The 17,928-nt window shown below is 35.1% G+C and overlaps 2 protein-coding genes across 2 annotated transcripts in view; both read left to right on the top strand.

Annotated features, from left to right (window-relative positions):
* tolloid (Tolloid protein) overlaps positions 1 to 12,621 on the top strand; it is a 26,448-nt gene extending 13,827 nt beyond the window's left edge. Inside the window, 18 exon segments of the mRNA NM_001078372.1 lie at positions 3,415 to 3,532; positions 3,831 to 4,009; positions 4,231 to 4,338; positions 4,540 to 4,665; positions 5,104 to 5,257; positions 5,727 to 5,791; positions 6,130 to 6,239; positions 6,501 to 6,653; positions 6,955 to 7,108; positions 7,676 to 7,832; positions 8,175 to 8,346; positions 8,775 to 8,931; positions 9,830 to 9,979; positions 10,131 to 10,258; positions 10,487 to 10,700; positions 11,079 to 11,233; positions 11,465 to 11,560; positions 11,805 to 12,621. Coding sequence (NP_001071840.1) covers positions 3,415 to 3,532; positions 3,831 to 4,009; positions 4,231 to 4,338; positions 4,540 to 4,665; positions 5,104 to 5,257; positions 5,727 to 5,791; positions 6,130 to 6,239; positions 6,501 to 6,653; positions 6,955 to 7,108; positions 7,676 to 7,832; positions 8,175 to 8,346; positions 8,775 to 8,931; positions 9,830 to 9,979; positions 10,131 to 10,258; positions 10,487 to 10,700; positions 11,079 to 11,233; positions 11,465 to 11,560; positions 11,805 to 11,951 — 2,543 coding nt within the window. The 3' untranslated portion in view covers positions 11,952 to 12,621.
* A 376-nt stretch (positions 12,622 to 12,997) lies between these two features.
* Positions 12,998 to 17,928, top strand: part of LOC100184254 (methylcytosine dioxygenase TET1) — a 24,944-nt gene continuing 20,013 nt past the window's right edge. The window contains exon 1 of the mRNA XM_026836987.1: positions 12,998 to 13,014. The gene's annotated coding sequence lies outside the window, so the exon portion shown is untranslated. The remainder of the gene's footprint in view (positions 13,015 to 17,928) is intronic.

Genomic DNA, 17,928 nt, shown 5'->3' with positions numbered 1-17,928 from the left:
GACCCACCAGTACCACTACAAATTTATTATATACGGTTTATATGAAGAAACGTTCTCTGCTGTATTTCTTTACACAAGAACCGTCCTATACTTAATGATCACCGTCAGGGTTATATTCACGTAATTTATTACAGTTGCACTAAGCTATAATAGTGTAGCGTCCAAATTAGCAAAGGTACAATTCCATACATACATGCTTAAGGCGTGGTTATTGTGATTCTTGTTACCCGATGCAAAACAGATTGAGTGCATTGAACTATTACGACCTGTAAACAACCGGCCCAAATCACTTGTAAACCACACGGGACTAATTTTCCGAAACTTCAAGGCAGTTAGCGCTTCTTGGCACGGCTGCCTTGTCCTTAACGTCCCGGAACGCCTTTCGTTGTAGCGGCAACATATCACCTGAAACATGAGCATCGAACACCCAGTGGTTGATAGGTTAAGTCGTTTTTTTGTTCAGGGAGTGTAACATACTATCCTAAATTGATGGAAAGTGTCTGATACTGTTTCAACATTTTTGGCGATTCTGGAAGCGTCGTTTATGCAGTGTTTCTAATTGATCAGGTATTTTCATAGGCTGTTTTTGCCGAGCCTGAGATTTACACAAGGTAAATAACTCCATATTCTATTATGTTATGTATCTTGTACCTCTTCGTATAGGCATTGGTTCGGTAACTATTTGCACCAAGTAATTATGTTTCCATTTACTGCGATCTGTCCTTTGCATTTTTTTAAATTTTAGCCGTTGTCAGTTCTTAGTTCTACATGATAAATGCCTTTCAACGTTGCCGCTTGACCGCCCGGCTTTATTTTATCAAATTACGAAGTAAAATAGTTTGCAGTGTTGTATTTCTAGCTATGTCGAATCACTTTTCGCTGGGAAAGTGACCTCAAGGTGATAGGTGGCTTGTGAACAGTGTGTACACTCTTGAACTAAATTCCTGGTGTAGAATTTTGCAAAACATTTAAATTGTTTAATACGAACTCCACCAAAACGTGGATGGGGTTACGCAGCCAACTTTCTTAGAAAAATTCTTTGTTCAGTCGATTTTACATATTTTAGGTAGATTTTGGCATCTACAGGCGGCAGTCGGCATTAGGGCGAGTCACATTAATTTAGCTTGATTTTGTCGTGATTATTCCTTAATTTCTGGCCTATAAAAGTACATTGTCCTAGGCTGTTTGGTCACTTTTATACGGTGTTTTCGGTGTAATACTACCATATTTCACCATTCGGAATTACTAAAACGTTCCACATATTACAGTGCCCCAATTTCTGTTAATGTTATTACCCCAAACCAGTTGATTCGATTTAAAAAATTCTCCAAACGTCGCTACCTTCAAGTTCTTCTTCTTCTTGATTAAGGTTTTCACCCTTTTGATCTTTCCCGTAATTTTACCCGGAAATTGATCAGTGGCAATTTTCGTTCATTGTAGCCTACTTAAAATTACACAGAAATGATTATGATGTGTCTGTTTCCTGCGCGGGAACCAACTTGGTTTTTAATTTTCTTTTCAAAGTTCACGTAACACACTACCCAACGTTATTATGTTTTAAGTGCTGCCAACTTATTTTACTTTTCCAAGAAAAAATGTCGCCTGTGTGGCATATCGACTGTATACGGGTGTCCGGTAACGAATCTTGCATCTCATGCGGTCCCATTACACTGATAAGTGGGATGCGACGGATATAATTGCTTTCCAAGGCACTTTACACCTGCCGACAACTTGTTTTGAAGCAGTGAATCGCCCCGTGTCTCAGATCGCTGCGATATGAACTGTTTATCGATCTGGAGCGACCTGATGTGTCTAGATCGTGTCTAGTGTAATATACCCACATCAGTACACATAGTTAGGTTTTATAAATTTGCATTCAGAAATTATAGCTTTAAAACTTACATGCGTCCACAACGGGTTAATTTATGCACAAAAACTTGTATTTTTCTTAATTGTTTTATACACGTAATAACGTCCACATTAAATGACCTAATCTTATAAGGGGTTATATCATGACTCTTCAATTACTTGCAGGAAATTCCCAATACGTTAATACGACATAAAGTAGCCGGGAATTGTTTCCCGAGCATTTCAGTTCACTTCTATTTTGGTCCTGGTGCCCTGTACTGTGAGAAATGAATTGTTTTTAATCTGACGCAGAAGTCGTACTTTCAAAACAATACGCACGAAACCTGCTAAAAATACTTTCAACGGAAGCCATTCTTGCCAAGTTTTCGAACAGTTGTCTTCCCTGACATGGCTTTAAAACGTTTTATTTTTAGAATAAACCGAAAGGTTACTTCGAATTCGGTCGTGACCTCGACTTAACAAAACCGCTGTTCGTTTTTTGTCGCCAAATAACATCGCCTTACTCGATTTATTGCGGTTTTGCGGCAGATTCTTGTCCGTGGTGTGGGTATTGAATTCGAAACCGCAATTCAATGTTGGTGAAATTGCTTTCGTGGTCTGCGGCGTCCTTCCACGGGCGCCTGGTAGTACCTTTAGGTTTACTGGGCCCGTCTGGGCTGTTGCGACCGCCCAGGCGAGGATAAAAGCATTGGATAAAATCGAACTAATCTCGCGCAGTGAAAGCATATATATAAATAAATATAAATACGTTTACGCATGTTAGCCTTGGCATTTCTTGTTTGGGCGAGTCTTCTTAATAAATCGCGTTGGAGATAAAACTTGCAAAACAAATATACATCGTTACCACCAAGTCACTTTGTTGCGGCACCCGGACAACCGATAAGCGGCCAAATGGGTCAACAAAGCAACGAAACATGACACCTGTGCTAACCATCAAGCGTGTCTTATCAACCAAGCATCCCGAAGTACATTGTCCATGTCCGGTACACAAAAGCCTGCTTGTAATTTCTGATTGCACAGTTCAACCTATTTGCAAAGATTTCCGGAATTCGATACGTTTTCAATAACACCGATTTTCGTAAATCGACTCTTAACCCTGTGAAACCGCCGTGTATTGTACACGTCACTGCGACAGTATAATTCCTTGTCTATATTGCAAGTGTCCCATGACTCATGGTGTTAACTGATTCCCGGCCACACCTCAGTAATTTAAATACCCGGTCTCATGTGTATTGGACGGAAATTCCGAAAGTTTTAAATTTCGTGAATCATTTTGTTCGTGAGTAACAGTTATGCTAAATCACCATATCATGTTAAACATTTTGTATGAATAACAGACTGACGATTCAGGCGGACTATATCTCTCTTATCAAATTTGTTAGACTTGATTTTTGCCTGTTATACGTATTTCGTAGCACAAAATCCCGACTGTATTACTTTATAGAAAAATCTCCTGCCAAAGCACTATAGTTCCGGGTTAGATTCACGCAACTTATTACAGTTACATTATGTTGGGTACTAATTATATTTCCCAATTCTTTGCAGGTTCCCAAAGGGCGATGTTCAAACAAGCCATGAGACATTGGGAAGGCCAAACCTGCCTTACATTTATTGAGCGAACGAACGAAGACAACTACATTCGATTCACTTACCGTCCTTGCGGGTAATCTCTTTGAACTTCAATGTCCCTATGTTTTAATCACAAAGCTACCTGAGTTTGATTAATCATTGTTTTAGCGACCCCATGCGCAGCAGTCAATCGATTGTACGTTTGAGATTGTTTTTTTTTTATTAGTCTTGAAAGCATATTTACCATAGGTTCATAGGCTAATCCTGGCAAAAATCCCATATGGCCCATGGCGTGCCCCCCAAAATCTATCGCATTGCCACATACGGGGTAACTCAAAACCGGGCTTGATGTGTATCACAAGACACTTTATGAGCATACTTTAAAATCACAGTTGCTGTTCGTACGTTGGCCGCAAAGGGACTGGACCACAAGCCATTTCGATCGGAAAGAATTGCGATAAGTTTGGTATCGTCGTTCATGAACTCGGTCATGTGATTGGTTTCTGGCACGAACATACGAGACCTGATCGCGACGACCACATAGAAATCATATACAAGAATATTCAAGCCGGTGAGAAATGCTGGCAACTTTATTGATGTAGTAGTGTGGGGTAAAACGTTTGTTATTATCGTCTAATTTGGTGGTAAATAAAGAAATTTTAAAGAATTATGCAACCGTCTCGTTACGACTTTAAGCAGCGATGTAAATTGTTAAAAACACGATTAGGAAGTATGGGATATTACGGTATCCATCTTACCCCTACAATTATAAAAATCATTGTTTTTCTTCAGGTCAGGAATACAATTTCGAACAAATGGACTCGAGTGAGATCAACTCCCTTGGCGAGAAATACGATTACTACAGTATTATGCACTACGCAAGGAACACCTTCAGTAAAGGTAAATATACCGATATACAGGGAAAAACGTTTATCTCTTTTTGAGTGTTTTTTTTTTAATTTTTTTTCTCCAATTAATGTTTTTAATTTTTTTAAAAATCTTTTTAATTTTTTTGTTGGTTATAATATTTTTTTTGTTTTTAATTTAAAACTACTAACTCTTAGAGTTTTGAATAATAGTTTAAACTAATTTTATATTCAGGAATGTTTCTGGATACGATCCGACCAATGGTAGACCAGGAAACTGGGATGAGGCCTTCTATTGGTCAACGCACGCAACTGAGCGAGGGTGATGTTATACAAGCGAATAAACTCTACAGTTGTCCAAGTAAACTGACCATTTATCCTATAACTTTTTGTTTAAAGCACTTTTGTCTATTTTATTACTTTTTGTTGTCTATTTTAATGATGTATAGTAGGGTGGGGGGGGGGCAAGATGGGACACCTTTTCATTCTATTTTCTCGTCCAATTTGGTGGGAAGCATAAAAAATTTAAAGAATTATGAAACCTTATCCCTATGACTCCCATATACCGATGTTAAGTATATAAAACACGATCTGGATGTTTGGATATCATGTGCTAAAGGTGCCCCATCTTCAACCACCCTACTGTATATATTTTTTTATTTTTTTGCTTTAGCTATGCCTTGGCCACGCAACAATTTTGGTTTAACTCGAAAACCATCTTCAGTAATATCAGACGTTAAAACACTTTTTAGTAAGATTATGAAATCGGCCAAATCCTAAGTCAACCCCTTACTTTCAGCATGTGGTAGCACAATGCAATCAACAACTGGAAACATATCGTCACCAAACTGGCCAGCATCTTACCCAGCTTACTCCAACTGTGAGTGGAGAATAAGTGTAACACCTGGGGAAAAAATCGTCATGGATTTCACAAGTTTGAACATATTTCGAAGGTAAATATTATTTTGTAGGATTTTCAGATGCCTCGTTTTATGGCAGACGAAACGTTGTATAATAAAATACCCTTTTTCACAAGAAGAGTTCTTTATTAAAAAATAAAAAAAAATTGTTGCACACAGAAAAGCCATTGTATATGTCTGTATTAATAGTTTTTAATTTTTACTTCACAAAGTTTTCTGCTTTCCAAACATAGGTAAACCAGATCGTGATTAGCCTATATACAAACTTTAAAATAGAAGTTCCATTTTTCGTGCATAGTTCCCGGTTTAAAAGCCGGTGCCCTCAAACTCGAAACTTAAATGTTTTCCTACTTACGTCAAGCGTAACGAGGCAGCTTTGTCTCAAGTTACTTTTCAATTCAGACAACAAAGGATGATTTGTGAACATTATTTCTTGCGTAAACTCTCCATAATCATGTGTGTCACTGCACTTTACGTAATTTCCTTCAATTTAACTTCACAGTCGAGGTTGCTGGTATGATTACATTGAAATACGAGACGGTCATTGGGAGAGATCGCCTTTGATAGGTAAGATTTTTTGAAGTATTTTTTTCAGAAAATTGAATAAAACATATTTAAATGCGCTGTACGACGCTTTGTTTTTATTAAACCATCACAAGTACAAAGGAAAGTGTTAGCAAGTTATTACTGGCGTGTCTCATTTTTATGGGGCCTGAACTACATATAAAATAGAATACCACATATAAACAAAACTTACTGTGCATTTAAATCACACTAGACGTAGTATTGTTATAATTCTCTACGTTTGATTTTCGCTACCGTTTTCGAATTCATAACGGAACAAATTGCTATATTATACACTATTAACGAATGTTTTTGTAAATCTTTCACCCACTCCCTTCCAGGCAGATACTGCGGCAATAACCTACCCCCTCAGATTACATCCACTGACAGCAGGATTTGGATGAAATTTCGAAGCACCAGTAACTTTAACGGGAGCGGCTTTCGGTTGCGGGTAAGATATCTAACCGTTTATTTGAAATTTTTGCATCTAAAGTATGTAAATTATGTGGCTAAATTACCATACATTAAAAAAATGAAAATGACCACCCACACACATATTTGGTAATTCGTAAGCGGGTCCGAGGTGTTTGAAAAAGAACACCCATGTAATACGGACTGTTATTGCCCTGCCTCGCAAGGTTAACTTACGATCATTCAACTTAAAAATCGTACGTGAGTATTCTCTGTAATGATTAATTAAATTTAAAAACAGTACGAAGCTGTATGCGGAGGTGACATTCGAAGAAACTCTGGTCAAATACAAAGTCCTAACTATCCTGACGACTATCGACCAAGTAAAGAATGTATTTGGACAGTTGTTGTGGACGAGGGATACCAAGTCGGCCTCTCATTCCAAGCATTCAAGGTACATTTCAGCATTAGGTTTAAAACTTAAGTTGTTAACATAACCTATTTAGTTTTTAAGCTACATAGCTGCGTAGTACTGATGTGTGGTAAGATGGATGCCGTTATATCATAGAACATCCTATATTTCCTGACCGTGGTATGAACAATGCCTTAGAGTCGTAAGGATACGGTTATATAATTCTGTAAATATTCTTTGTTTACTACTAAATAAAACGATAAAACAGAATGGAAACTTTACCATTTTATCCCAACCTACTATATTTGTTCTTGCATAGTTTTACAATTTTTGTTTTGCACAGGTCGAGCGTCACGACACTTGCTCTTACGACTACCTAGAAGTCCGAGATGGCCCGAACGCAACCTCGGAACTAATCGGAAGATTCTGCGGATCTGATAGACCAGATGACATCAAGGCCACCACAAATACGTTATGGATTAAATTTGTATCTGATGGTAAATTAAGATTAAATGAACATTAGTTTGATTTTGACACGAATACGCTTTTAGGGGTTCCGTCGTTAATTATACTTTGTACAACTAGCAACCTGGTACGAGATACAGGCAACCACCGCAAATGTAGAATATATGTCATTGATATTTCACGCTAGCATCAATAAAGTAATGATCATTGAATAGTTTTAAAGATAAGATAACATGAGATGTCTACGATTTGCGTATTAGCGCTCTTGCAATAAGTGCAGTAAGATGCTCTTAGTATTTAAACTTTAAATGACAGTCGTGCTGTATTCTAATGGATGTAACTATACCCTCCAGTGACGGGCAACGACAGTTGATATACCACAGGTGTTCTGTTTCATACATCTCATGCTCGCTTTCGAGTTACCACATTTGTAACTTTGTGGATGATTATTATTTGGGGAAGTTTTTTTTTTATTTTCATATATGGCTGAGAATTTAGACAACTCATACTCTTCGTATGCTTACTTACTTTAAATATAGCAGGCTATAAAACTACACCTGACATCATAAAAGGTGTTTTTAACCATATCTTCCATACAGCATCTGTCAACAAAGCTGGTTTCGCCGCTTCGTTTTTCAAAGAAAGAGACGAATGTGCATTGGAATCAAACGGAGGATGCCAACAGAAGTGTATCAACACCCTGGGAAGTTTCAAGTGCGCCTGTTATCCTGGGTATGAGCTCAGTCGCGACGGAATGTAAGTACTATATCAGCGATAAAGTGATAACGGTTATACACATGTTCATATATGAATAAAATATGGTGATTAGTGTGTAAAAATACACCCAAGGCATAGTAGTTATATAGAACTGTGGAAGGTACAATATTTTTGGGTTAAAAATGTTTTAGTCCTTACTATTATGCTAAATTGCGGGTAAAACCCAGAATTATAAATTTTATTTCTTTTAAAAAAGCTGGCAAGGTAAAAGTTGTGCTGTACTGTGTAAAACTGGTACGTTCTTTGTGGCCCCTGAAGCTCGTTACCCCGGTTTTGGCAGCCCTGGCCTATACAACCATTTAATTCTACTTTCCACCACAGGACATGCGAAGCTGCATGTGGTGGTTACGTCACTACTCCTGACGGTGAGATTACGTCACCAAACTGGCCTCGTGAATACCCGACCAACAAGCAGTGTATCTGGCAGATAGTAGCCCCGCCACAACATAGGATAACCATCGAGTTTGATAAATTTGAACTGGAAGGAAATGAAGTATGTATAGTAAAACATTCACCCACAAAGTTGTACAGCATATTGAAACTACTACTACAAAGTTACATACGTGGTAACTCGTAAGCGGATGCGAGGTGTATGAAACAGAACATCCAGCATGCTATACTCACTGACGTTTTCCGCCACGCGGACATAAAGCAGTTTACATTCTCATGCTTTGACAAGACATTTACATTAGTAATTATCGTGGGTTGGGGTAAGATGGTTCCTTCTTTTATTTCTTTTGTCCCATTTCGTGGTAAACAAATAGTCTTCATAGAGTTATAGAACCATATCCTTTACAGATTATATCTTAGCAGGCGTGTGCTATAACGGCTGTCTCTGTCCATTTATTTTCGCTTAGTTTTTTCTTGCTATATAGTATATGTTCTGCAATACACATACTATAACTTGCTTTCAAATCGCAGGTTTGCAAATACGATTACGTTGAGGTGCGCAGCGGACTCACTGACGAATCGACATTCCATGGAAAATTCTGCGGAACTGAGTTACCCCCTGTTATCTCTTCTACTATTAACCAAATGAGAATCAAATTCAATTCGGACGACACTGTTGCCAAACGAGGTAAATTGGTCGTTATAGTTATAGTATAGTTTACGCTGTATAACTCTGGTTATAATGACTGGATTTTTGAAGCTCATGAATGTATAGATTAATTAAGATAACAAGATAGTTAAATTTTGCGAAAAATGTCTCACAGCGCAATAGAAAATCGCTATATAGTAGGGTGGGGGAGGATGGGACACCTTTTCAGTCTATTTTCTCGTTATATTGGGTAGTAAACAAAAAACTATTAAAAAATTATAGAACTGTATACTCCCGACTCCCATAAACCGTTGTTAATTGTTAAAAACACGATCAGGATATTTGGATATTAGTTTCTAAAGGTGTCCCATCTTCCCCCACCCTATTATATCTTGTTTTTTTGGGCTTGAAATAGTTTTCAATCTTTGCTACCGTAATCAAAAAGACAAATAAAAGTTGTTATTATGTTATTATAAGTTCTTTTAAAAGTAATAGTTTCGCATCGTTCGATTTTATAGTCGGGTAAACATCTCATTTCCATGCAGCTTGCTATAATTAGAATTGTAGTATTGCAATTCTCATTAATTATTTATTTAGTTCCTTAGCTTCGCTTTACAGACTTGCAAAGACAATCTTAATCTCGTTAGGGTTTTAATACGAGCCTTACCATATATCCGTGTTGCTATATATGTCAATGATTTAGTGTTTACATTAATTCAAATTCATGGGCAATTACAACTGATTTGAAACTTATCGATTAAATCACCTTTAAGCTTGCTTTATACGATAGTTCATATACCGTTTTTCTTGGAACTATAACAGTTAGTATTTTATGCTGTTTAATTAATAAACATATAGGCCGCTATTAATTCCTGATTCTATCCCAACAAACTGATCTTTAGGTATTATGATACCGGTATTTATAATGTTCTTCTAGGCTTTCGAATTCGATTCACTTCTGACAGAGATGAATGCGCAGTAAGAAACGGGGGTTGTATGCATGTGTGTGTCAACACGGTTGGCAGCTACATGTGCAGTTGCAGAAACGGTTACGTTCTCCACAGCAATGGACATGGCTGTAAAGAAGGTAATTCTACTCACGTTTTACAACAACAACATATTTATAATTTTCAAATTTAATAATAGCGCTTTACCAATTTTGCAACAAACAACTTTTTTACGATTTTTTTAGATTTTTTTTTTGTTTTCATATAAAATTTATTTACTTTTGTTTCTAGCCGGGTGTGAGCACGACGTAACGTCCTATGTTGGCGAGATAACCAGCCCAAATTGGCCAAACAAATACCCAAGCAGGAAAGAATGTACATGGCATATATCGACAATAGCTGGACACAGAGTAAAACTGGTGAGTCGTGATATAAATTTATTTAACCAATAATAAAGTTAATGGTGAGCGGTATAGTGTTTTGAAGACAGGGTTATTATTTGCGAACAAATGCTCTTTATAGTTCTTTGGGGTAAGATGGATAGCATAAGATATCCCTTATTTCCCAATTATGTTTTCTAACAATTAACAACGCTCTTTTTGAAACGTGGTTTTAACATTTTGGTATATAATGTATCTTTCTAACAGGTTTTTAACGAGTTTGAATTGGAAAGTCACCCAGACTGTGCATACGACCACCTTGAGCTTTACGATGGTTCAAACTCCACCGCCCCAATATTAGGTAGATACTGTGGCAGCAAGAAACCTAGTCCCGTTGTTGCAAGTGGTATTCACATGTTCGTTAAATTCTTCTCCGATGCATCCGTTCAAAAGCGTGGATTTTCTGCCTCGCATACAACAGGTAAAGTATACTGTGTCACTTCTTATTTTACGAGATTATTGAAACGTGTACATTGCGTTTCACCCAAAACACATTCTACCAAAAAAGTAAAAATAAACGCCGAAATCATTTACCTACAAAGTTATAAATGTGGCAACTCGTAAGCGGGCACGAGGTGTGTGGAGACTCATGTTATACCGACTATCCTTGTTCCGCTCTGCGAAGATAAAGTTTTGTTACATTCATTTAAAAAACGCGCTGAACATGCTATAGATATTTTTACCTACCTAATCTACACAAAAATGCACAGGTTTATAACCTAAATCATTTTAACCTTTATATACGTAGTTCGTATTTTCAACTCGACCAAGCAAATTAAAGTTTCTTGTTTTATTCCAGTTTGTGGAGGAAGTCTAAATGCCAGCGCCCGCACAAAGGATCTATTTTCCCACCCACAGTACGGCGACACCATCTACGTTAATGGGAGGGAATGTGACTGGGTTATAACCGCTAGTAATGGTTATGGTGTTGAACTAATGTTCAGAGCTTTTGAGGTAAAAAATAATGCTTTATTCAATACTATAGTATATAGGCTTGGGTAAGATTGACTGCCTTTTCATTCCTTTTTATCGTCCCATTTAGTAGTAAATAAAGAATGTTTACAGAAATACATAACCGTATCCTCACGACACCGCGATATTGTTTTTTTTTGTTAATTTCATTGAACAAGAAAGCGAGCCTAATAATTTGTGTTGCGCTTTATTTTAATACATTTTACCTTGAAGGTAGAGGACGAGACTGACTGCAGTTACGACTTTGTAGAAGTATTTGACGGGCCAACAGATAGCGCAGTGCGTTTTGGTCGCTTCTGCGGATACGAGGTAAATAGGACAGAAATTATCTTAATTTGTATATCGCAGTTAGTTGGGCATGATAGTCATTTTTTATCATAAAAAAACCTTTGAAGTCACTAATTCTAGTTCTAGCGCTGCCACACACCCAACTAAAAATAAACACATTAAAATCCAACTCATAAGAAAAAGATACAATGAATCATTTGACAATAATCTTCATAAACCAATGTTAAAGTAACAGATCAATTAAATCCTAAATATTTTTCCGCAGTCTCCCGATACAATTTTCTCATCTGGTGACTCTCTGCTCGTTCGATTCCACTCAGACGACACAGTAAATAAGAAGGGATTCCAAGCTAGTTACAGTAGCACTGTGCTACAAGACACCGTTAGTTTGGTGCAGGTCAATGCAGCATAAACGTGCCTCATCAAATTGGGAAAGATACTTGCTAGCGGCTTTCTAGATAAATCTACAAGGACAGTCACTGCCGCTTTGGTGGCCACGTATATGGTTCTAAGGTTGCTGTTCGTTTTGTCGCTAAGAAGTCCAAGCTGCTTAAGGCGGCTATCCTCATATTTTATATCCACTGCGACATTGCCACTTCGTAACTGCTTTGTATAGTTAACTCTCGCAAATCCAATGGTTGCGCTTCTGTTATGCTTACCAGCAATATAAACTGAGCCCAACCGTATGCACCTTTTCACAAGCACAAATTTCACAGACATATTTTTATTCACTTTTTGAAGGTTTCACTGTTTCTTCACTTTGTATGGACACAGCATCTTCCTATGGGTCTCACCTGTGTTAGCTAAATACCGTCTTCCAATACCAAACAAAATGATATTTTTTTGAGCTAGTTGAGGCCCAGAGAATGATTTTTTTGTTTTTGTATCCCGCGAAATCCAATACCCAACCGCTTAACTTGTTCATTGCACTTTTTTTGCTTATTTGTTTCTACTCACCAGCAACTCAATAACTATTGAAGATATTATATTTGTTTCTTGCTATTGATTCACATTTTCGTTCAAATCATGATTCACTACTATTTTCTCGCGTTTGAAAGCGACAAATAAAATTGTCCAGCTTTGCAAAAAGTAAAACTCTTTATTCAAAGTCAGAATCAAGTAACATATTTATAGTAAATAGAATATAAGAATACATTTCTAACAAAAACTTACTGCAAGTTAGCTTCGGGGAAGAGCAATTTAGAACACAAACCGGTACTGTAAGACCACAGTTATGGCACCCCTCAGGTATCTTCGCCTATTGAACGGTTAATATTTAATAGACGGCAGGTGGCGCTAGAGTACCACTAGTAAATTTCGCGGCAGATTTTGATTTTGTGCAGTCGGTAACATAGTAGTGAGACGCGTTACTATTAATTTCTAAAAGATGCATTGATCGAGAACTGGTGAAGCAAACGCTTTTGGTGATCGTTAAATACCAATGATAGTTCTTCCTGCCGTGTGAGTACTTTTTGGTGAGTTTTATTACTAAACTTTTTCTATATTTGACAAATTATAAATGTGTCACTAGGCACTAACCTACTATAAACTTTGAAAATTTTATGATTAATCGCGCAGTAATTGCTATTTACTCGTACGCGGTAGCATGGTGTACCTGTAGCTGGAACCACATTGCAATTGGTTTGAAACACCTGTCATTTTAGCTGACGTGTTAATAATATTAAACATTTAGTGTTACTTGTATTGCGTTGTTGTTATCGAATTTTAGATACATGTTTCAGTTTACAATGTAGTTCTATATGGCTATGGGTATGTTATGCTAATTAAAAAACTGTATAACTACATATATATATATATTTTTTTTTTAATTCACACCCCTACTTTAAGGGGCATATTTGAAAAGTTTGGGTATGTTATTGCATAATATATACATTAGATAAAGGTGCTTGTCACTGAGGTAAATGACAGCTTTAGAAATTAAAAAAAAACAAGTCTTTAATTTACATTTTAAGACTTTTATGACGCACGTATCAAAAGCATTTCAGATGCTGATCATCCATAATGTATGATCGACTGTTAGCCCGCAGATGGAAAATTGACCTAAAAATATAAAAAGTGTCTTTGGATATTTATTTTTGATGTTTTATTATAAAATTGTTATTCTGATTATTTTAATGAAGGGAATATAAGTTGTCAATATAGATTTTAATTTACTCTAATTAAGCTAACTAGTTTGTCATGCATAAAATGGATCAATATTGATTAAACTGCATAGGGTTTGGGTTACGTTTTGTCATGATAGATTCATTTATCATATGTCATGCAATACAGATATTCAAAATATAGTAGGCAAAATTAATGCACTTTATTAAAACCTAGCATACATTAAGCTTGAGTTGGAGAAATTTGTTTATTTGCATAAATAATTAAGAAATAGCAGATGTCTCATTGTATTAAATGCACAGGGTATCAATATATGGGAGAATAGGTTGCAGCATGGATCAATTTCAGCTCATAATAGTAATTGACTGTTTTAATTTGTCATGACCGAAAACATGGCTTTATAATTAGTGAAATGTTTATTTCCGAAACTTACTAATACCAATCCGAAAATCATTCCATAAATATTTATTTTCAAACTTAATTGGTGCCAATTGTACAAGTTCATTTTAAAAGACTTTCTTTTTCTTGTAGCCATGGCATTTGTAACACATACCGTTTCTGTGTGTGTACAGTGATTTTATTACATTTTCTGTTTGGCGATTTTGTAATTTAATATCTTATTATGTGTGATACATATGTAGCGTTATCTTGTATGTAAATAACAATCAATAATATTAGGAATAAAATGTAATATGCCATGTAATGTATGTATATATATAAATGTTTAACATGACTTTGGTCTGATATACATAAATGTTATTTATACATAGAGTGATTAAGGTACATATTATAATTTCTGATCCTTTCTTGTTCTGGGTCAAAACGTGATTATTAAATATTTAAAAATATTTCTCCTTTCTTGTCAAAAGCTTCATATTTCGCAACGATCCAACCCACAAGGCACCTCATACGTCAAGTCACTTTAAATAGCAATAATAATAACAATAACATCTCTCCAGTCTGATTGTTCTCACTGTGCCGGCTAAACGCACTGTTGCAACACAATGTGTGAACTTTGGAAGCACTTTTTAAATTAATAATCCAAACGTCATGCTGTTGGGCTTGCATACTTTTGAAAGTTAAAACTGTGTACATAGCAGACTACGCCAATATAGGTTTAAATAGTGCTATGTATGCCTTTTATTTATTAAAGATAAGATAGCTTATTAATTTGCATGTAAATTTTCTCAGTTACATTCAGTTGTAAATTTGTAAATATAAATCTATCAGTTTAGAATTTCAAGTTTAATTGATTGATTGTTACTTGGAATGTTTATTTCTGTTTTAGTTTTCTGACACTCTATCTGTTTTGTTGTAGGTACAGGTATGTAGGGAGTAGTAATAGTTCCTTTGTAAACAGTCTGTGCTCTATCATTTTCAAATTTGCCAGCAATTTTGTACCTAGCTATTTGTGAATTAAGTTTTAAAATTAGTTCTCCAAGCATATAAGTGACTTGTCCTACATAAAATAAATCTTGAAACATTAAATATTCCCATTAGGCTAGTTTTGTACAACATAACAAAATTTGTTCCTTTTTTTAAATGCATATTTTCTAATATTAGATCTGTCAATCGCAATGCATTTTTATGTTGTATGTCAGAAATGAAATATATTGCATATGCATGTTAATAGGCAGTTCAGCCTGTTAAGAATTTAATAGTACTAATTACTAAATCATAGGCGCAGTTCAGTTGTAGTATCATATTTGCAATACACTAATATATAATATGTGTGTCTGCTATTTTTAGAGATGATGTAATTCATTTACGATCACCTACTTAAATTTGTTTAGTTTGTATGCTTTGTATTTAATCTATGTTAATAATAACTAGAAGATTATCTGCTTCTTTTCCTTTTATTTATAGTGAAATGATTGCACATAAAATAATAGTCTTTTCGCTTTTTAAATTTAAAATTGGCAGAAAATTTGTTCTTGAAATGATTTCTTGATAATTTTCTGTTCGAAAAACTTTATATATAAACATTCTTTTATCTGATGACCATTTCTGTGCTTATAGCCTTGGTATTCTTTTTCTTCATTAATAGAACAACAGAATTATATATATATTATACTAAACAGACAAAATTGCACTCTGTTGGTGCAATTCAAAGTTGTTTATCGTCTTATGGACATTGAGTATAGAGAACTGCGCTGGAGGTGTTTGCAGAGCAAATTAAACAAAAATTCCTTTACTCATAGCTCATAGTTAATACCAATATTTAATATCTGTTAAGCTATTAAATATAGAATGTTAGCGGTTTTAAACAAAGGATAAACTTAAGCCCAAAACTTGGTACGCGGTAACTTGCTGAACTGGTTCTAAAATGAGACCCATGATTATGTGGGACCCACGACAAACAAATCCGTTGCCATTGCGGCCTATTAACCTAAGGCTTATATTATATTTATATATATATATACATTTGGCAGATAGTACTATTTATTTGGAGAAATGCATTATTTTTTATGTAACACGTATGAAAATCTAGCCAAACAGAAATAAAAAGACGTACTATAATTTTTAGATACTATATAAACTTGATTTTAGTTATATTGTTCTATAGGTATAATTATTTTCTGTCAGCAACCCTTTTGTTCAAATATCATTAGATAACGCATCATCAGGTTGTTGTTCCCTTAATATTTGTTTACTTTACAAACAAGTCTTGTAGTCACTCTAGTTTCCAGAAATTTTGATAAACAAGTCTGACTCGTGTTTTAAAAGTGTGTTTGGATCTAATCTGATAAAATCTGGTCACCTTGGGTTTAAATTGAGGGTTAAAATGCAAGAGTTGATGAACCTAACAGAACTTTTAAGTCAACTTGTCAAATATGACACATATCAGGGAAATTTTGTACTTTGCGCTTTTATCTTTGTAAACATACAAGCACGATTTCTAAGCGTGACGATTTTTATTATAGCCTTGGACCTTGTATTTGACAGTAAAGGCATAAAACAAACATTAGGTTCACTATTGCAGAATTTAATAGAATTTTCGTGGCAGATTTAAGATTACTATCGCTGTTTTGAGCAGGTGTGCTGAAGTACTCACGTGTCATAACTCGGAAGTGGTTATAATGAGAATAGAAGTTTTGTAATTCCAGGTGTTTGACAGTATCTATTAATAAAACATAGCAAATAAACAGTTTAATGAGCTTTGCCTGTGTTATAAGTTATATAGATTTTATAATACGCATAAAAGTCAAAATTGATATGATTATTATGCTTTTACCATTCGTCAGTCATTGTATACCTGTAACTAATTTCTTTAGTTTCAAATTTCATTCTTAATCACATCTTTCCACCTTTTTTCATAGCTGATTCATTTGGATCCAATTATTGCTCAATTTAAAAAAAATCAAAAATTGGAGGATAGTCCAGTATATATTTGGTTATGCAAATCTAATTGAAAGCTAAAAGTTGTTTTTCCTTTCAAAATGTTTTGATAGCAGTAAAATATCAGGTAATTTACTCAGTGGTATAATAAGTGTATAAAATTACAGTGTTTCCATTGTGAGAAAATTTACAGTGTTTACCAAAACTATTTAAGGGTATCAGCTACAAGGTCTTAAATAACTACTGAGTTATATATAGAATTTAACAAAAAAAATCTGGAAGCACTGCTTGATTCTAACAGAACCCTGGCAATCTGAGACATGATATTGAGTTACTTCTTGATTCATTCAATGGTTTGTTACTTATGTTGTGACCATTACTCATGAATTGGATATTTATTTTTATTGTTTGCAAAGTTGGGTGTGTGTTTGCTTAAAACTAGGTTTGTAAGCTTTATTTATTCAAAGGATTTCAGGCAGAGTAGATACTAAACTTAAGTAGATAGAACAGTTTACCACAGATCTGTTTATGGTTAGCTTGATAATTTTTGTCAGTTGGTAATTTAAATGTTATCCAAAGTTTAGATTGAAAATTACATGTTTAGGAATCGTAGTTTTGTGTTTGTTTATTTATTATATTGTAGGTTTGGGTAATATAGTCCATGTTTTTTCCGTATTATTGTCTAATTTGATGGTAAACAACGAATATTTACAGAATTGTATAATCCTTTCTTACGACTTTAAAGGAGTGTTGTTAATTGTTAAAAACAGAATTTGGGATTTAGGATATCATGTGCCAATTGCTAACATTTCTTACCCAAAAGTACTGTATTATTGTATTCATTTATAAATAAATATTTGTATTTCAATATTGGCCAGTTACTTTTGCCTATAATATGGTTCTTGGTTTTATAAAGATCCCAATAC

Source organism: Ciona intestinalis, chromosome 12, assembly GCF_000224145.3.
Source record: "Ciona intestinalis chromosome 12, KH, whole genome shotgun sequence".
Taxonomy (NCBI): Eukaryota; Metazoa; Chordata; class Ascidiacea; order Phlebobranchia; family Cionidae; genus Ciona; species Ciona intestinalis.
The sequence above is the reverse complement of the archived record's forward strand: the minus strand, read 5'-3'. Positions and strand labels throughout refer to the sequence as shown.